Here is a 16881-nt window from a genome sequence, read left to right as displayed (position 1 = left end):
AGTAGCCTCGTCGGTCCACTGCACACCGCTTAAAGAGCCTTAGCTCAGGTCGTACTGTCCGCAGACCGACGATCCTGGTGCCCTGGTCATTAATTTTTGCTAGGCGCTTTAATAGCCGCCGGCGCCTCCGCCGAAGCAAAATCCCAAACCCGAAGCCAGCCGCCTGCGTCTTAGCGGATTGTGGGGTAAAGAGATGAGGAAACAAACACTTCTCCTTGGAAAGGCTAAGTGTCTTTTACCATGAAGCCATGGGCCAGTCAAGCGCCGGGAGCACCTGCGTGGCGTTCAATGGACACGGAGTCGAGTCCACTGGCAGTCTATTCTAAGTAACTGGTACCCAGACGCAAAAGATGGTGGACAGAACAACTGCACTAACACTGAGATTCGGACAAGAAGGCATAATACTAACACGCAGGGCTTGTCATACCAACATGAATCCGGACCTTGTATCGTATTTGCAGAGTGACAACAAATGCACGTTTCTACCCCCCGCCCCTGGTTCACATGGATGCGCACCCTAATATACGGGGAACCTCAGGTTCTGGATCGGTACTGCAGACGTCTGGAAGAAGAAGACGAGCTCCGTAACAAGTAATTTATTCATTGTACAGGCTCCATTTGGCCGAGAGAGACTTCTCCTGGCCGCAGAATACGCCTGGAGACTGCAATGTAGTAATGCATTTCATTCAACACGAGGCCGAGCGGGGCAATCTTGTCGCTACAAAACAGAAGAGGACGCAGACAAAGAGTCAGTACGAAATGGTCGCCGTGTGTTTCAGACAGGCAACCCTACGGGCGCCATGATGCTTGATATTTTGCTTAAGCTTCGGTCTCCAATACCTTCACTCGACAGTGGCCTTTCTCTCAGCTCGGCCGGTGCCCTGTTTGCCTGCCGCCCGACTATTCAGGCCGAACTCGGATAAATTGACGGCATAAATGTCCAATGGCAATGTGCCAGGTAATCATCCTGTTGACCAGTGGTGTAGCAAGTGAATAAACATGTGTAATTGTTTCCCCTGCAGAGAGCGTATACAGGGGTGACGTCCCTGCAGTGCTACCACAGTGACCAAACAAGCACAAGCGGCCCATGTCGAGGAGGACGAACTGAGGGAGACTTCGTCCAACTTCAACGCATAAATCTAACGTCATCCGACGTTGTCAGTGGACGTGTCAATCCATGCCAGAGATACTGACTGATATGTCCTCCGGAATCAAACCGGGGTCGACCAAGACAAGACTGACTATTCAGGAGACATGACAACGGACGAACCTCTGCAATCATCTGGGCCAGTGGTTAAGAACTGGGAATATTTACGCCAACAATGCCACACTACTGCTTCCTGTCCCCGGTGGGGGTTACATGCGGCAAATGCTGGGCGCATCAAGTTCAATATTTCTGAGACGGTAGTTTCAGTGCCACCATACTATGCAGATTTTAAGAAGACGAGAAACCGCGATCCGACCTTGGTCTTGATACTCTGCAGGTTAGCCTGATCTTCTTCTGTTGACCTTCCTGGGCAGGGGCTCTCGAGTGCAAAGCGATCAGGCCAGCGAAAGGCATATATCTTGGCCTACATTTGAACGTGCATTGACGTTGACCATTTCTTTATCCTGATTGGAAGAAAGCAAGCGTCACAACGATGTCTCCTTGTTCATTTCTCGATATGCCCGTACATAGGTGTAGCCCCACGAAAACGGGTCTGGGCTGGTGTCCCTAAATTAAGTCGCTTTTCGATGACCACTCACCAGAGCCTCATGTTTCCGCAGAAGTTGATGCCATGAGGTTGGCGGTCATGCCGGGGAGAAGTACTTTCGATTTGAGCACGCGCTCCAATTCTCTGAATGACGCTTTTCAAAGGACATGTCCGTTCCCGATACTACGTACGCTGACCAAGTGCCCCCTAAAAGACCCGCAGAAGCACGTAGCTTGCGCGTAGTCACGTGACAAGTCCAGAGGGCAAGTCACAAGCCATCGAAGCCTCTTATTAGGCGACACAACCGTCGCTTTTATTGTCCAGTGCGCAAAATAAATCATTGAGCATCTCTCGGCCGATGTCCGCAGTGCTGCATATGGTGTGGTGCTTCAAAGAGGATAGGCGAGCGTTGACTACGGAAGAAATGTAGGGCGATGGCCTTGAAGCTAACCATACGCAAGTAGATGTTTCGCGCTCACAGGCAAATAAAACCCACACGAGATGGATTTCCCTAATTTCTGCGTCTTTGGCCGGTCACGGAAAACATCTTGGTACAACTCGACAGAAGAGAGATCGACTGTGGCACCCGATGGATGAGTTCCCAGGTGCCTAGTTCATGTCCGGCGCCGGAGTCTCTATTTTCCCACAGCCGGGACATTTTGGGCCAGCCAGCCAATCGGGATGCGGCGGTGGCGCCCTGAAGACGCCTGAGCGGTAGGGAGCCCTCAGTTCACCTCGAACCACAAACCACGCTGTAGGTTTGAGCTGCCATTTGCGTCAACTGGTCAGTCAACTGGCCCGTCTGCGCTCATCTGCGTCCCGCTACTTTACTCGACCAAAACTTCCGCCCTCTTCCCATCCCCTCCACGCCCATGTTCGAACGTTGTGTGCAGCTGTATGTCTTTTGCTCGCACAATATTTGGCATGGCCCCAGAATGGTCTAGCATTGCACATCTGTAATCTGTCTTCTCGTCATCTTTTTCACCCGCGCGCTCCCCACCAGCGTAGCCTCGCTGCGTCGTCACTCGACCTACCGATCGCGACCACCACCGCAGCCCGAGCCCAACGGAATTACCTGCCCATACCCATATGCCAATATACTCTTATGTCCCTACTACAGCTGTAGCATAGATTTGACGCATATATACAAGATGAAGTCGGCGAAACCGGTGGCGGCAGATACGCCATCGCATCGAAGATCACAGCCCGCTCGGCAGGCACGAACGAATCCTCAACGAAGCTCCGCCAACGCTGATCGATCCGGAGACGGTCGAGGTCCCGTCAATGGCCGTCCTTTGGGATGCCAGCCTATTGAGATATTCCCTGCGATTACCCATTTTGCCGACACAATCTCTGCGCTTCCCAAGGAGCTTGTACGACACTTCACTCTGCTCAAGGAAGTCGACGCCAAGATTTTTGCTCCCGAAGAACAGCTCTTTCAGCTGGTCGCCGCCATCTCCAACTCATCCTTTCCCGAAGCCAGAGCGAACAATGACGCCGCAGGCACGGCGCAGCCAGCATCAGCCCCCATGAGCACGCAGAATAGCTCCAGCGGGATGGCCTTGAATCCCGCTCGAGCGTCCTCGGCTCCGTCACTCGACGAGGCCAGTGCCGCGCCCACCAGCGTCTTCGACCCCTCCAACATTCCACGCCGACAGCTCTTTCGACAGACTGCATTCAAGATTCAAGAGATGCTAGTTTCGTTGGAAGAAAAGAACCATGTGCTCTCCACCGCGAATGAGGCCTTGCAACGACAACTTGCGCGAGCCGAAGATGTGTGGCCCTATTTGGAAAACGAATTCAGTGACGAAGCGAAATGGGGCAGCACTACACACTGGGCATATCCCGAGAATCGAACTGGTAGCAAAGTATCCCATACCGAAAGGGCTCGTCGGGATGGTGCCGCCGCAATCTCGGCCGCCGCCCAGGCACTCGCTGAAGAGGCGGCTGCTAGAAGCGACGCCCGAAAGCAAGCTGTGCAGGCCAAGAAGGGTCTGAAGAACCAGCAGCAAGACTCTGACGCGGACGACCTAGAGGCCCGCCACAAGGAGCCGGCCAAGAAGACCACGGCCAAGTCTCGAAAAACTGTCACTGCTGATCCAAACAGCACGGCATCGGGTATTCCAGCCCCGTCTACCAATGGCAACCCCCCTCAAAAGAGAAGGAAGGTAGAAAAGACAGTCAATGGAGCCAACACCGGTACTGGAGGCGCCATGAGTACTGTGTTTGGTACAAATGCTCCAAAACCCAAGACAGGCAGTCCCCGAGGGACTCCCGCGCCAGACGGGCCCAAGAAACGAAAAGCCTTGCCGACAGGCAGTGGACAAGCGAAGAAGAAGTATGTGTCTGACCATCGTCTACCACCTCTTGTTTTCTCTTCTCCAGGCATACGTTTCATATCGGCCGACCTTGGCGTCCGTTTTACTAACATGCATGCTAGGAACGGCCTGTCACCCTCAGTCACGTCCTCTCCCGTCATGGGAACTTTCCCCGATCCAAAAGCACCTGCTCGAGCATCGCCGCCTCCCACCACCAGCGCGCCGCGTCCAGCATCATCCCGTGCCCGACAGAACTCAATACAGTCCAATGCGGAAAACGGAAAAGCTCGGCCCGCCCCCTCGGCTGCCAACAAACCCAGCGGCAACGGCCAAGGCACGCCCGAAATGGCTTCAGTCGCGACATTCCCTCGAGCTGTGCAAGAAGCAAAACCAGCCAAGGAAGAAAGTGCGCCCGTCAAGACGGAACCCGCCAAGAAAGAAAGCGAGCGACCCGAGACGTCCAGCAACTCTACACCTGCCACTGCGAAGAAGGATGCAAAGCCAGACGAACCCGATAGGAAAAGCGAATCCGCCACTCCGCAAGCGACTCCCGCCACGGCAACTACAAAGACTGGCAGGGCAAGCAAACCGTCAACGCCAGCGCTGGCCACCTTTCAAGAAGCAGCTCGTTCACGCCCCTCGCGGAGCACAGAAACGGGCTCCAAAAAGAGCCACAAGAAGAGCGGACCCGTGACACAAGTAGCCCTCATACAACAGGCGGCCGCGGCTGCGGACACGGATGCCAGCAGCAGCATGCAGGGAGACGACGAAGACGGCGACATTGACGGCGACGAACCGACGTACTGTTACTGCAATAGCGTCAGCTATGGCGAGATGGTGGCCTGCGATGCAGACGACTGCAAGCGCGAGTGGTTCCACCTGGCTTGTGTAGGGCTCAAGGTTGCGCCGGGCTCAAGGAGTAAGTGCTGGCTTTTATTTTATCCCGTCGCAAACTCTACCCGTGCAGTCATTTATTTCTTTTTTCTAACGTGCGGCTCGGCAGCGAAATGGTACTGCGAGGACTGCAAGGAGCGCTTGAAAATGGGGGCCAAAAAGTCGGGCGGACGCTAGCACATCTGGGAGAGTCTTGTCTGCTGGTTGGACGCGGTGCCGTTGTAGCGAGTCTTTGTATACCATTTGATTTGATTTGTAGCTTTCCCGGGCGTCTGGTGTACATTCTGGGGGAATTGCGTGGGGACGGAACGGCGGCGTTGGCATCATGTTGAAGGGACTGGACTGGATAGGGGGTGTCTAGGTCGCTACGTACATGGTAGAAATTTCATCGTGTGGCGGACCTTGTTGTTTCTGGGAAAGATGCATTGCACGGCGAGACTTTGCACGGCGCGCGCCATGCCGGGTAGTTACTGGGGGTTTCAATGCCCAAGGCTGAAGAAGGGTGGTTTTGCCCTCGTCGTGTACATGCGGTGTGCTATCTATCAATGTTTGCATACATGCCCGTACGTGGTTGCAAGCCCCAGGACGGTGCTGGTACGCCTGCCAGAGCTCTCAAGTCAGCCGTATGAAACGTGGTGTAGATGGAACTAAATTTAGGTGAATAATCTATATTGCAGAAGCTGAAAAAATGATGATAATAATACGCCATGTGCCTCCCTCCGCGAAAAAAAAGAAAAAAAGTCCCTATGTAAAAGCACGGGGTATAAATACACTCCTCTACGCTCATTTCTATTCTACCAGGCGGCGGCTCTTGGCCTTGACGAGGGTGCTCGTCTCGTCCCTCTCCTTTTGCTTCTGGCGCCACTGCCACTCCAGCATGACCCAGATGAAGTGCTGGAGGTCGAAATCGGGCCACAGGCAGTCGATGAAGACGATTTGCGTGTCCTGGTGGCACTGCCAGAGCATGAAGTCGCTGAGGCGCTCGACGCCGCTGGTCCGCACGAAGAGTTCCAGCGGCGGGTCGGACGCCGTGTACATGTGGTCGTTGAGGGTGTCGGTGGTGATGGATTCCGGGTTGGGGAGGTGGCTGGTCGAGGAGGAGCGGGTGCGGAGGCTGGGCGAGGGTGAGTCTGGCGGCAGGGTGGTGGACGACGAGTCGCCGGCGTCTTCGTCGTTGTCCATGCTCGTCTCTTCGGGCACGTCGTCGTCGTCATCGGCGTCGAGGATGGTGGGGAGGGGTTCCTTGCCGTCGAGCTGGCTGGACAGGATCTTTTGGCGGATGCGCGAGGGCGAGAAGGGGGTGTTTTTGGGCGGCGGCGGGTTGAGGAAGTCCTGGACGGTGTTGCGGATGGCCGTGGTGATTTCGGCACGCGACGTGTATGGGAAGCAGATGTTGAGGACGGTCCTACGCACGGGGGTTAGCTTCATCGTTTGGGAAACGGCGGCAGCGTCTACGGATGGCATACTTGTTGTTGTGCTTGGTCCTAGCAACGGCTTTGTCAACAACCTTGAGGACGTCTTCCCGGATCATCTCACGCTGACCGAGGACGCGCACGCAGGCGCCGTAGCGGTCTAGGATGTCGCCGTAGGTGGTGAGCTGCTCCAGCTTGACCTTGGCCAGCTGCATGAGCCCTTCGACCTCGTGCTTGGGCCGGTTGTAGTTCTCGACGCTGAACGCATAGACGGTGATGACCTTGACGCCGCACTTGTAGCAAATTTCCATAATCTAGAATGCGCAAACCACCAACCAAGACGCCGGTTAGCGGTAGCTCGCTCCGCGGAGAGAGAGAGGGAGAGATGGGGAAGCTAAACATACCCTGGCAAGAGCCTCGAATCCGCGATGATGCCCCTCGACCGTTTCCATCCTGTGACTCCTGGCATACCGCCTGTTCCCATCCATTTCAAAGGCCACATGTTGCGGCACAGGACCCTGGCGCAAGGCCCCTATCAGAAGTTCGCGGAGGCGATTCAGTGCCCATTCTCCAGGGGGCGACTCGAGAATCAGGCGGCGCAGGAGGGAAACGGCGTCCGACATGTCTAGAGGCCGAGGCAGACGGGGACGGAAACTCGAACGGATATACGCTAGGGAAAATGTATGGGCGGAAGGGAAAAGAAAAAGGAATTGAGAGTCGTATAGGGACGGGAAGGCGATGAAGAGGCGACAAGAAGAATTCTAGATAAGGAGGAGTAATAAAAAGACATAAAGACCTAGAAACAGCAGCGCAACATGATCGCTCGGGGAAAGAAAGATGACAGAACTTGAGATGTATGGTCGTTGAGTGGTGAGAGGACGAATCCTGTGGCGGAGTTTGGGGCGATCCAAGGCTCAGATTGTGAAGATGTGGCAGGGTGTGGCTGAGAGGGTTCATGAATGTGCCTGACAGGCCAGGAACAGACAAAGTGGGAACTCCAGATGAGTTGGGTGGAGTAGGATTCGTGGCTTTGGGGCAAAATCGTCAACTTATTATTGGAAGCATGAAGCTGACAGGGGAGGGGGTTCAATGGTGACTTGTTCACAGGGATGGAAGTGCTCGGCATGTCAGCGCTGGCAGCAGAGTCCTCTGAACATTGAAACATTGTGGTCAATACCAGTTGACGTGTTGACTAAGTACTTAAGTTTTCATTGACATTGGCTGGGTGCACATCTGGTGCGCCAAGCGCTGAGCTTCAGTGGGTGTTCAGCGGGTGTGACCCTGCAGCGAGGTAAGCCAGTACCTAAAATTCGTCGTCGTCCCCACATGTGCAACCGACCAGACTTGATGCGCTGCATCATGGTTCCAACTTCCATCACCAGACGTCTCCGTGACGTGTGCGCAAGCCAAGAGCCATTACGCAAGACGACGCTTTCTGCGGCATCGGAATTCGTAGCGACTGCGGTCCGTGGTGGCCTGGATTGCCCTGCCCAACGCTGACCCGGATGGCGTCGGTACGAGTGTAGCCTTTGCTTCAAACACTGTATTCAAATGTGTCCCTCTCTCCGAGAAACCAGTTGAGCAGTTCGTTGTAACTATCAACTACCCGAGACTAGACGCTAGCAGGCTAGTCGAAGCCACCATCTGCCATCTTGAGTTGCGCGTAACCATGTGGTTTACCTGGGACGACTCGACGACGTCACTGTACATGCTGCTGTCCCTGCCTTGGCAAAATCCAGCTCTGCTTCTGCCAGGGGGAAGGCTGCCGTCTCATTGGAAGACAATGTACAGTGGCCCATCACCATGCGGCGCCTGCCCCTGTCTTTGATCAAAGGGATCGTGCTCCGTAATGCAGTTGTACAGCCCGATGGCTGTGGAAACTGTAGGCGTCAGACCTCATCCGTGTGGGGGAGCGGGTTTGAATACCATCTTGCAGACCATCGACATCTGGAGCTCCTGACGATATAGTCATGAACAACAGGTGATGGATGCTTAAGTAATAAACAGATAAGTACTCCGTAGTACTAGTAGCAACATGGAAAAAACGCCCCCAACGCTTTGAAGCCCCTTGCAAGGAATGGCCCGATAAGAACAAACTCTCTTGAGCCTCCATCAATCACGACTCTTCACCAGCCACGATGCCCCGCCATCAAGAATCTGCCCCACGTTCGTCCGTCTGTCCTCCAACGAGGAAAGCAATGATGGAATTCTTCTCTGTAATACACCGACTCGACATGGATCCAGCCCAAACTGAATAGAACCTAGTAGCTTTGTAAGTGAGCGGGAGCTTACCAAGTGGGTGGCGTCGGACACATGCTCCCGAGCACCAGCACACCATAACCAAGCCTTCATCGTGCCGACGGAGACCTTTTTCTTTCCACCACGAGCCCTCAGCTACCTTCTTGCTCTCCGTCTTGAAGCCAACTACTTACTCCTTTTTTTTTAACATCCTGAGCAAGCCCTATGCTCTGCTTCCCTTTGCTGTTGGCTCTTCTGTTGCTCCATTCTCCAACCAATTGAGGTGCCGTGATCCGACCAGTTGCTCCCAGATCCTGGTCCACCATGGTTGTCTTCGACGGCCACGAGTATCTTACCGAGGAGGAGAGACGCCTCAAGCAGGATCGCGAGCGAACCAAATACTGGAAGAAATGGGGCCCCTATGTTGCCGAGCGGCAATGGGCTACAGGTGCGCGGCTGTTGTCTGCCAGAGTGCCGTGGTGCAATGATGTACTGACCGGCTTCCAGTGCGGGAGGACTACAGCGCAGATGGAGATGCCTGGAGCCGTAAGCCCTTCTCATGGCCCAATTGCTCAATACGTCCCTCCTAGGCCAGAATCCTAACCGTTGACCTAGATTTCACTCATGAGCACGCTCGATCCCGGGCCTTCAGATGGGGTGAAGACGGCATTGCCGGTGTCTCCGATACGCACGGTCTCCAGAACATCGCCTTCAGCTTTTGGAACGAAGAGGAGTGCGTTGCTGCTTGGCCGTGGACCGAAATCAGTTCCCAGGCTAACTTTTTGTGCAGCGATTTTCTCAAAGAGCGACTGTTCGGCCTATCCAACCCCCAGGGAAACCATGGCGAGAGCGTCAAGGAAGCCCATTTTCACGTAGACAATACTCCTGTGAGTGTTCCCTTTCCCTCTCTCTCTCTCTCTTTTATAGTTATATATACATTGGAATTGGCTTCAAAACCGTGGCAATACAGATGCTAACACCCATGCAGACAGTAAGACATCTATGATATCTTCCTGTTTCAACATAACCCAAACTAACCAATCAGCACTCGTACATGAAATTCCTTTACAAGTATCCGCAGAAAAAGTTTCCATACCAAGACTTGATACAGGAAAACGGTCGGAGAGGCAAGGAAGACAAGGAGTATCAAATCATCGACACTGGTGTCTTTGACGAAAACAGATATTGGGACATCTTCATCGAGACCGCTAAAGAATCCGACGATCCTGACGAGTTGCTATTTCGGGTCACCGCTTGGAACCGGGGCCCTGACCCGGCACCTCTCCACATCATCCCCCAAGTGTGGTTTCGCAATACGTGGAGCTGGGGTCACGAATCCGAAGACAAAAGACCGTCCATTGCTGCAGAATCCGAGCTGTCAGCCAAATCAAAACACTATAGCCTTGGAGACCGATATGTGTACTACTCGCCCTCACCGGGAGTAGGATCCAGTGGTGAGGATGTGGTGCCTCTGTGGATGTTTACGGAAAATGACACAAACTATGAGCTCTTGTACAAGCAAAAGAACAAGCAGCCCTATGTGAAGGACGCGTTCCATAGATACGTTGTCGGTGGGGAAAAGGCAGCCATCAACCCGAGTAAAACTGGCACCAAGTCAGCTGCTTGGTTCAACTTCAACGAGGATGGTGGCGTGAATCCCGGTGAATGCGCAGGTATGGCAAAACAATGGTTGCCCTGTAATTTGTAGGCTGACCAGAACCCTCGCAGTTGTCCGCTTCCGTTTCAGCAAGAAGAACATGACATATCTTGACGAAGAAGAATTTGATGACGTTATTGAGAAACGACGTGAAGAGGCGGATGAGTTTTATTACCGAATCAGTCCCCTCCCCATATCTGACGACCTACGAAACATTCAACGACAAGCCTTTTCAGGAATGATGTGGACAAAGCAGCATTACCACTTCATCTGGGACCAATGGGCCAAGGGCGACCCATCGTCGCCGCCGCCGCCTCCGGAACGAATGGGTGTTCGGAACTCCCAATGGAGACATATGCATTGTGATGACATCTTGTCAATGCCCGACTCTTGGGAGTACCCCTTCTTCGCCGCCTGGGACAGCGCATTCCACTGTATACCCTTGGCCATGATTGATCCTGATTTTGCCAAAAAGCAGCTGGATTTATTCACTAGGGAATGGTATTGCCATCCAAATGGGCAGCTCCCAGCGTAAGATGACCCTACGACATGGTTTATGCAGTGCCATCACTAACAAATTCATCTTTGCAGATATGAGTGGAATTTTAGTGATGTGAACCCCCCCGTCCACGCCTGGGCGACGTTTAGAACATTCAAAATTGAGAGAAAGATGTACGGACGTCAAGACCTTGACTTTTTGGAAAGGGTCTTTCAGAAACTGCTGCTCAACTTTACCTGGTGGGTGAACCGCAAAGATGCCGATGGCAAAAACGTCTTTGAGGGTGGCTTCCTCGGCCTTGACAATATTGGCCTGTTCAATCGATCAGAACCTTTGCCCACGGGTGGCGTGTTGGAACAGGCCGACAGCACGGGATGGATGGCGTTTTACTGCTTGTCTATGCTCAACATTGCGCTGGAACTAGCCAAGCACCGACGCATTTACGAAGACATTGCCTCCAAGTTCTTTGAGCACTTCATCTTGATTAGCGATGCCATGACCTTCAGGACTGGGCACAAGGACGAAAAGTCTCTCTGGAACGAGGAAGATGGCTTCTATTACGACGCCATCTCCTGGGGCGGTCCATATATCCAGCAGCTGCCAGTCCGATCTCTTGTCGGCCTCATTCCGCTGTACGCAACGGCCACCTTGGAACCAGAGCTTTTGAATAAGCTTCCGTCGTTCCGCAAGCGGGTGGAATGGTTCGTACAACACCGGGAGGACATGGCCGAGAGAAACATGGCCAGTATACGAAAGAGGGGCAAGGGAGACAGGCTGCTCCTCTCGATTGTAAGCAAAGACAGGCTGGAGAAGATTCTCAAGCGCATGCTCGACGAGAATGAATTCTTCAGCGACCACGGGATTCGGTCTCTGTCCAAATTCCACAAGGAAAGCCCCTTCTCCATGGAGGTAAACGGACAACAATTCAAGGTTGGCTACGTCCCCGGCGACTCAGACACGGGTCTATTCGGCGGCAACAGCAACTGGAGGGGGCCAATCTGGCTCTGTGTAAACTTCCTGCTGGTCGAGTCCCTCCAGCGGTTCTACCTCTTTTACGGGCCAGAGTTCCAGGTGGAATGCCCAACCGGGAGCGGCGACTACATGCACCTGGGCAAAGTGGCCGAGGAGATCCAGCACCGCCTCCAGCACCTCTTTGCGCGCACCGACGACGGAAGACGCAGCATCAACGCCGGCGACGACCGCCTCGACTTTGACGAGCACTGGAAGGACTATCTCTGGTTCTACGAATTCTTTGACGGCGACTGCGGCCGCGGGCTAGGCGCCACCCATCAGTGCGGCTGGACCGGTCTCATTGCCAGAATGATCCACGACACCGGGTAAGACGAGTCACCTCCTCCCCCCCCCTCCTCTTCCGTGTTGAGCACGAGCGAGCTAACAAGACGCAGCACAAACTGCCGCCTCCCCCAAACCCCACGCACGCCGTCTGCCGCCATGGCCCATTACTTTGACGACATGTTCCAGCGCGGCCTGGACCTCGGCACGCCCCGGTCCCCCAGCATGCGGCGGATCCGCCGCTCCTCGACGGCCCGGTCCATCGGGGCCCGGAGCGACTTTGAGGCTTCTGCCAACGGGGTCGACGACGACGCGCACTCGGTGACCAACTCGGTCATTCACGATGATTCCGAGAGGGCCAGGGAGAGGGAGGAGGCGGATTCGCACTTGCATCGGTATATTTCAGATCAGTTGGAGAGATACAAGGACGAGAGCGTCAACGGGGGCCACGCAGACGAGTACGAGACCAAGGCTTAGATGTAACGAGGTACGATGCAAGAAAAGATGAAATCATTATTGTGGCCGAGAACTTTGTCGACAACGCCGACGATACTTGTGGTAAACCATTGTGTGTCGTGTTTTCATTTGACCGTACTACGTAACGACCACGTGAGGCGTCATCAATTCATGGATACAAGTGCCCTCCTTGGAACAAAAGTACAGAGTGCGTAGATAGATTCCTTTTCTCAACTTGTCGCCGTGGCAAGCGTATAGTCTAGGCTACAACAGGAGTAGCAGTACAAACAGGGGTCAGCATCACAAGGCCATAGACAGAATCGTGTATGTAAATGCTTCTATTCACCCCGCCTCTTCAGCGTCCTCTCCAGCCCGCCAACTACGGCACGCTCTTCCTTTCTTCCCCCTTCATACATCAAGTGTACACGAGATTGCTGTCCGTTTCCCCCCGAGAGCCAAGGGAGTATGCCGACGCAGAACAAACGGGGACTAACAAAAAAAAACAGAGAGACAAGTTTGTAATATGCTAGCCAGTGTATTAAATTTACAGAGTATCAGTGAGGAGCTTGTTCATCTTGGCGATGCGCGAAGAAACGCTCAGGTCGATGGTGCGGTCGCCGACCTCGACGACAAGTCCGCCGATAATGTCCGAGTTGACTTCGTTGGTGACCTTGAGCTTCTTGCCCTGCCCGACGTACTGGGACTTGGAGACGGCCGTCTCGAGGCGGGACAGCGTCTTGTTGTCGAGGGGCTGTGCGTCACATTTTGCGGCGTCAGCCAGCACGGCCGGCACAGACGGAGAGTGGGGGAAAGGACGGAAAACGTACCTGGGCGCTGGTGACCCTGAGCTCGACCTCGCCGCGGGCGGCGCTCATGATGGCGCCAAACTTCTCGCAGACGCCCTTCAGGAGACCCAGGCGGTTGTTCTCGGCGAGCGTGCTGAGGAAATTCTTGACCGTCTCGCCGCCGGCGCCGGCCTGCTTGGCCAGCTCGGCGACAATGGCGGCCTTGTCCTCGGCGGTGAGGGTGGGAGCGGCCAGGATCTCCGACAGCTTGGCGTCCTTCTCGACAATGGCGTTGAGGTTGCTGAGGGCCTTGGCCGTGGGATCGAGGGTAGAGGTTTTGGCGGCGGCAGTGTACTAATTGACGCAAGGTGGGTTAGTTGGACTGTTAGACTTGGCGGTTGTGGTCGTCCGGCGCAGGGGACTCAATTGGTGACGACGCGAGTCCGACAGAAACCAATTGGCCATGCTCCATCAAGCTTGGTGGCATGTCGCATACCAGGGCAGAGGCGTAGGTGCCATCGAGGCCAAACACAGCAATCGGGGGCTGGCTATCGGCAGCGGCAGCAGCAGCAAAAGACCGCACGGGAGCTGCGCGCAGGGTCACGGCTCGCTGGGGGGCAGCGGCACGGGCGGCACGGAAGACTTGTCGAGACAACATGGCGAGGTTCCGGACGGAAGATGATATGTTGAGAGGAGGGGGGAGGGTGATTCGACGGTGTTGATGTCGGCGTTCGTGGAGCTGCCGGTTTTCGTGATGAGGTTGCTCGGTGTCGGCAATTTTGGATGTTGGTGCCTTACGGGTGAGGCATCCACCACTGGCTATGGTCCCACTTTTTTCGAACTGAGCCGGCTGTTCCCGTCTTGTGCTGATGAAGCATCATTCAAAACTACCATGCACGTGAACTTATTCTTGATGTTTATGGCATACTCGTATTCATGTTTACGTTACGTTATTAATTCGTGCTCTCAATGTCTATGCTTCCGTGCAAAATCTCGTGCTCATTGTAGCAGGAGGCGCATAGGAGCTCATGCTAGGGGGCCCAAAGTCTGTATCCTTTTCCGTCCTTGGCCCCCTCCAAAATAAAAAAGAAGCAATGAAACAATAAAACGATACAGCATTCCCAAACGCCAGATGAACCATAATTCGTACAAAGAGAGCTCATGCACCACCACTTCATTCAATGTCTAGTCGCTCTTGAGCATGCTGTCCACAAGATCACCCAGAGGGCCCCAGTAGTCTCTGCCGCTTGCCAGGCTGTGCTCATCAATGAAGAGCACATATTGCTTGAAGCTAGTGTTCAAGTGCGGCTCCAGGCCCAGCTCTCGAATTACGGGGTAGTGGTGGCAGTAGATGTGGGCGTATACTCGGTACATGCGCTTGAAAATTTGGCGGACAAGAGCCGGGAATGACTTGGGGAAGGGAACGCCTGTGTCTCGTAGTCAGCACTTGGCCAGCTTGATACATGTGAAGCTGCACAACTCACCAATTTTGCTTGGAAGAACAGATTCGTTGTCAATGTTGGATTGTACCCACGTCATGAGTTGCTCGATGTATGCTGGGGCAGGCATCTTGGTCGGTCTCTTGTAGTTTTCGTTGTCTTGCCAGAGGTATTCAAATCTGAAATGTCAGCACCTTGCCTGATCTTAGTGTACCATTCGGGGGACCGTACTCGTCTGTTGCCTTCATCTCGGGGCAGGAATGGGGCGAGCAAAACTCGGTGATGGCTCCGTAGAGCAAGTTGATCTGATTATAGAAATCCACCACTGCCACAGTCAGCACGGAAACAATAATCCAGTCTTGTCGGAATCGAGATAACCCACTGTTTACCGCCAGCCACTCATTCTCGTCCTCGCCTTCGGGCAGCTTGACAACTTTTCGCAAACTACCACCCCCCAATGTGACTTCAGCATACTGTCGAAGCTGGTAGCTGGTGGCGCCGCCCTTGCCCACGCGAGGACGGAACTGATTCTTAGTCCGCTGGTTACTATTCGTTGCCTTGGCGTCAGCAATCACAGGCTCGGCTGCGGGCATCGTGGGGGAGTCGGAATCATCCTCGTGGACGGAGATGATGGTGTTGTCCAGCGACAGCATGGTGGCGATGGAACTGGGGCTCAGGTAACGGAAAACAGCGCTCGCCATTGCAGTCATGTTGCACGACGGTGCTTCTGCTTGTATGAAAGAAGGACTAACACGGTGGTCAAGAACTGAGCCATGGTGGCGGTGTTCAGCGTCGTCGACGATGGTCGGAGAATGCTGCGGGCCTGGCACTGGCATTCCAGTCGTTAGCGGGGCAATGAAGGGCTAGCAAAGACAGACAGAGTGGCGGATTGGCCATTGTCCTCTTTTCATGGCCTCTAAAGGTTTGTTCAAATTCTCACCTGTCTGCTCCAGGAGTACGTGTAGTCTGGTCCCTCGGGGCGCTCAACGCAGATGTGGTAACAATGGTTGAAGCGTAAAGATGGTGTTGGGATGCGCAAGGGCAGCGATGTTGACGTAGTGTTTACATCGACGCTTCCTGATTGGGCCTGGTTGCCAGGGACTGCACGCAACTGCCAACGTTTGGGGCAGTGGTTGACTGACCGCCTGCCCCAGCTGCCCAAGCGCTGGCCCACCCCCAGGCCCACCACCACCTTGGTCTGTTTCAGATTTCAATGTTCCTTCTCCGTCAAGTACAGGGTAGCCTCGAAGCAGACGTCCTGAATCCAGGCCCTGAATTCAAAACAGAGATTTCATTCTGCATCAGATGCAATCGACCGTGGCCCCGAATTCCACTGTATTTCGATATGGCGCTTTGAAGCAGATTCAAAATAGTGACGGCTGCAAACCCGTTGATCTCGCCGTCGCCAACGGGCACCATGACGTTGTCGATACACCGGACCATCCAGGCACATGGCTGACACAATTTGAATAAATCAAGCCGACAGTGAACAAAAGCCAGCCCAAGTAAGCATGATGGACCGAATCTACTCTGCGGCCACGTACGTAATCGCTCGGCCCGCATGATTCTCGCTCAAATCTCGGAATCCAAACTTTCAACACGGTACATTCCTACCTCTCGCAGTTCCAAGACAGCCAAATCGAACCCTGTAGCGGCCTCGATAAAGATGCATACTTCAATCCGGCGTGCCATATATCCTGGCCAGAACGGGTAGTCCTAGCCAGCATATACCAACGTCAGTGGTTCAGCAGAGCCTGGATCGTGCAGGAAGCCATTCTCCCTAGCGTGCTATTCATGTACACTGGCCCCGATGCCTTCTCATGGGCACACCTAGGCGACGTATCAGCCGCTCTCCGAAGAAATGAAGCAAAACTTGGCACAGCTAGTTTCACAGCATTTGTGCCCGAGCAAGATGCTGCCGTGCCTATAGTCTGGAACATGGCCGAGGTATCCAAGCGGCGGCAGACGAAGTGCCATGCCAACAGGAAGGATAATACCAACGCCCATGAATCGCGGGCCTTATTTACGCCCCGAGAGATGGTGTACACCTTTCGGACCTTTGCGGCCTCGGACCCGAGGGACAAGATATTCGCGTTTTACAGAGTCTTGAACCTGTCTTCGGAAATCAGATGGCAAGCGATTACCATTTATCTCCGGAAACGGTGTTCACGCGGGCAGCGAGGAAGATGATTCGCG

General features: G+C 54.2%; 5 protein-coding genes across 5 annotated transcripts; 2 read left to right on the top strand and 3 right to left on the bottom strand.

Annotated features, from left to right (window-relative positions):
- Nucleotides 1–2845: 2845 nt before the first annotated feature.
- MAA_01683 (PHD-finger domain-containing protein) lies at nucleotides 2846–5083 on the top strand (the record flags this gene model as incomplete). The annotated part of the gene is made up of 3 exons (XM_007819681.2): nucleotides 2846–4032; nucleotides 4135–4931; nucleotides 4980–5083. The coding sequence occupies 3 exons, from the start codon at nucleotides 2846–2848 to the stop codon at nucleotides 5081–5083; spliced, it is 2088 nt and encodes a 695-aa protein (XP_007817872.2).
- A 612-nt stretch (nucleotides 5084–5695) lies between these two features.
- MAA_01682 (uncharacterized protein) lies at nucleotides 5696–6941 on the bottom strand (the record flags this gene model as incomplete). Its single annotated transcript, XM_007819680.1, has 3 exons — nucleotides 5696–6311; nucleotides 6373–6611; nucleotides 6723–6941. 3 exons carry the CDS (start codon nucleotides 6939–6941, stop codon nucleotides 5696–5698), a joined length of 1074 nt encoding a protein of 357 aa, XP_007817871.1.
- Nucleotides 6942–8880: 1939 nt separating this feature from the next.
- MAA_01681 (glycoside hydrolase family 63) lies at nucleotides 8881–12482 on the top strand (the record flags this gene model as incomplete). Its single annotated transcript, XM_007819679.2, has 8 exons — nucleotides 8881–9004; nucleotides 9064–9102; nucleotides 9172–9289; nucleotides 9347–9449; nucleotides 9602–10229; nucleotides 10285–10744; nucleotides 10805–12049; nucleotides 12119–12482. The coding sequence occupies 8 exons, from the start codon at nucleotides 8881–8883 to the stop codon at nucleotides 12480–12482; spliced, it is 3081 nt and encodes a 1026-aa protein (XP_007817870.2).
- Nucleotides 12483–13005: 523 nt separating this feature from the next.
- MAA_01680 (uncharacterized protein) lies at nucleotides 13006–13904 on the bottom strand (the record flags this gene model as incomplete). The annotated part of the gene is made up of 3 exons (XM_007819678.1): nucleotides 13006–13212; nucleotides 13289–13600; nucleotides 13743–13904. The coding sequence occupies 3 exons, from the start codon at nucleotides 13902–13904 to the stop codon at nucleotides 13006–13008; spliced, it is 681 nt and encodes a 226-aa protein (XP_007817869.1).
- Nucleotides 13905–14431: 527 nt separating this feature from the next.
- On the bottom strand, nucleotides 14432–15521 carry MAA_01679 (Mob1/phocein family protein; the record flags this gene model as incomplete). Its single annotated transcript, XM_007819677.1, has 3 exons — nucleotides 14432–14673; nucleotides 14731–14864; nucleotides 14917–15521. 3 exons carry the CDS (start codon nucleotides 15519–15521, stop codon nucleotides 14432–14434), a joined length of 981 nt encoding a protein of 326 aa, XP_007817868.1.
- Nucleotides 15522–16881: the final 1360 nt, after the last annotated feature.

The sequence above is a fragment of the Metarhizium robertsii genome (genome assembly GCF_000187425.2).
Source record: "Metarhizium robertsii ARSEF 23 chromosome Unknown MAA_Scf_1, whole genome shotgun sequence".
NCBI lineage: Eukaryota > Fungi > Ascomycota > Sordariomycetes > Hypocreales > Clavicipitaceae > Metarhizium > Metarhizium robertsii.
This window is presented reverse-complemented; position numbering and strand designations above follow the sequence as displayed.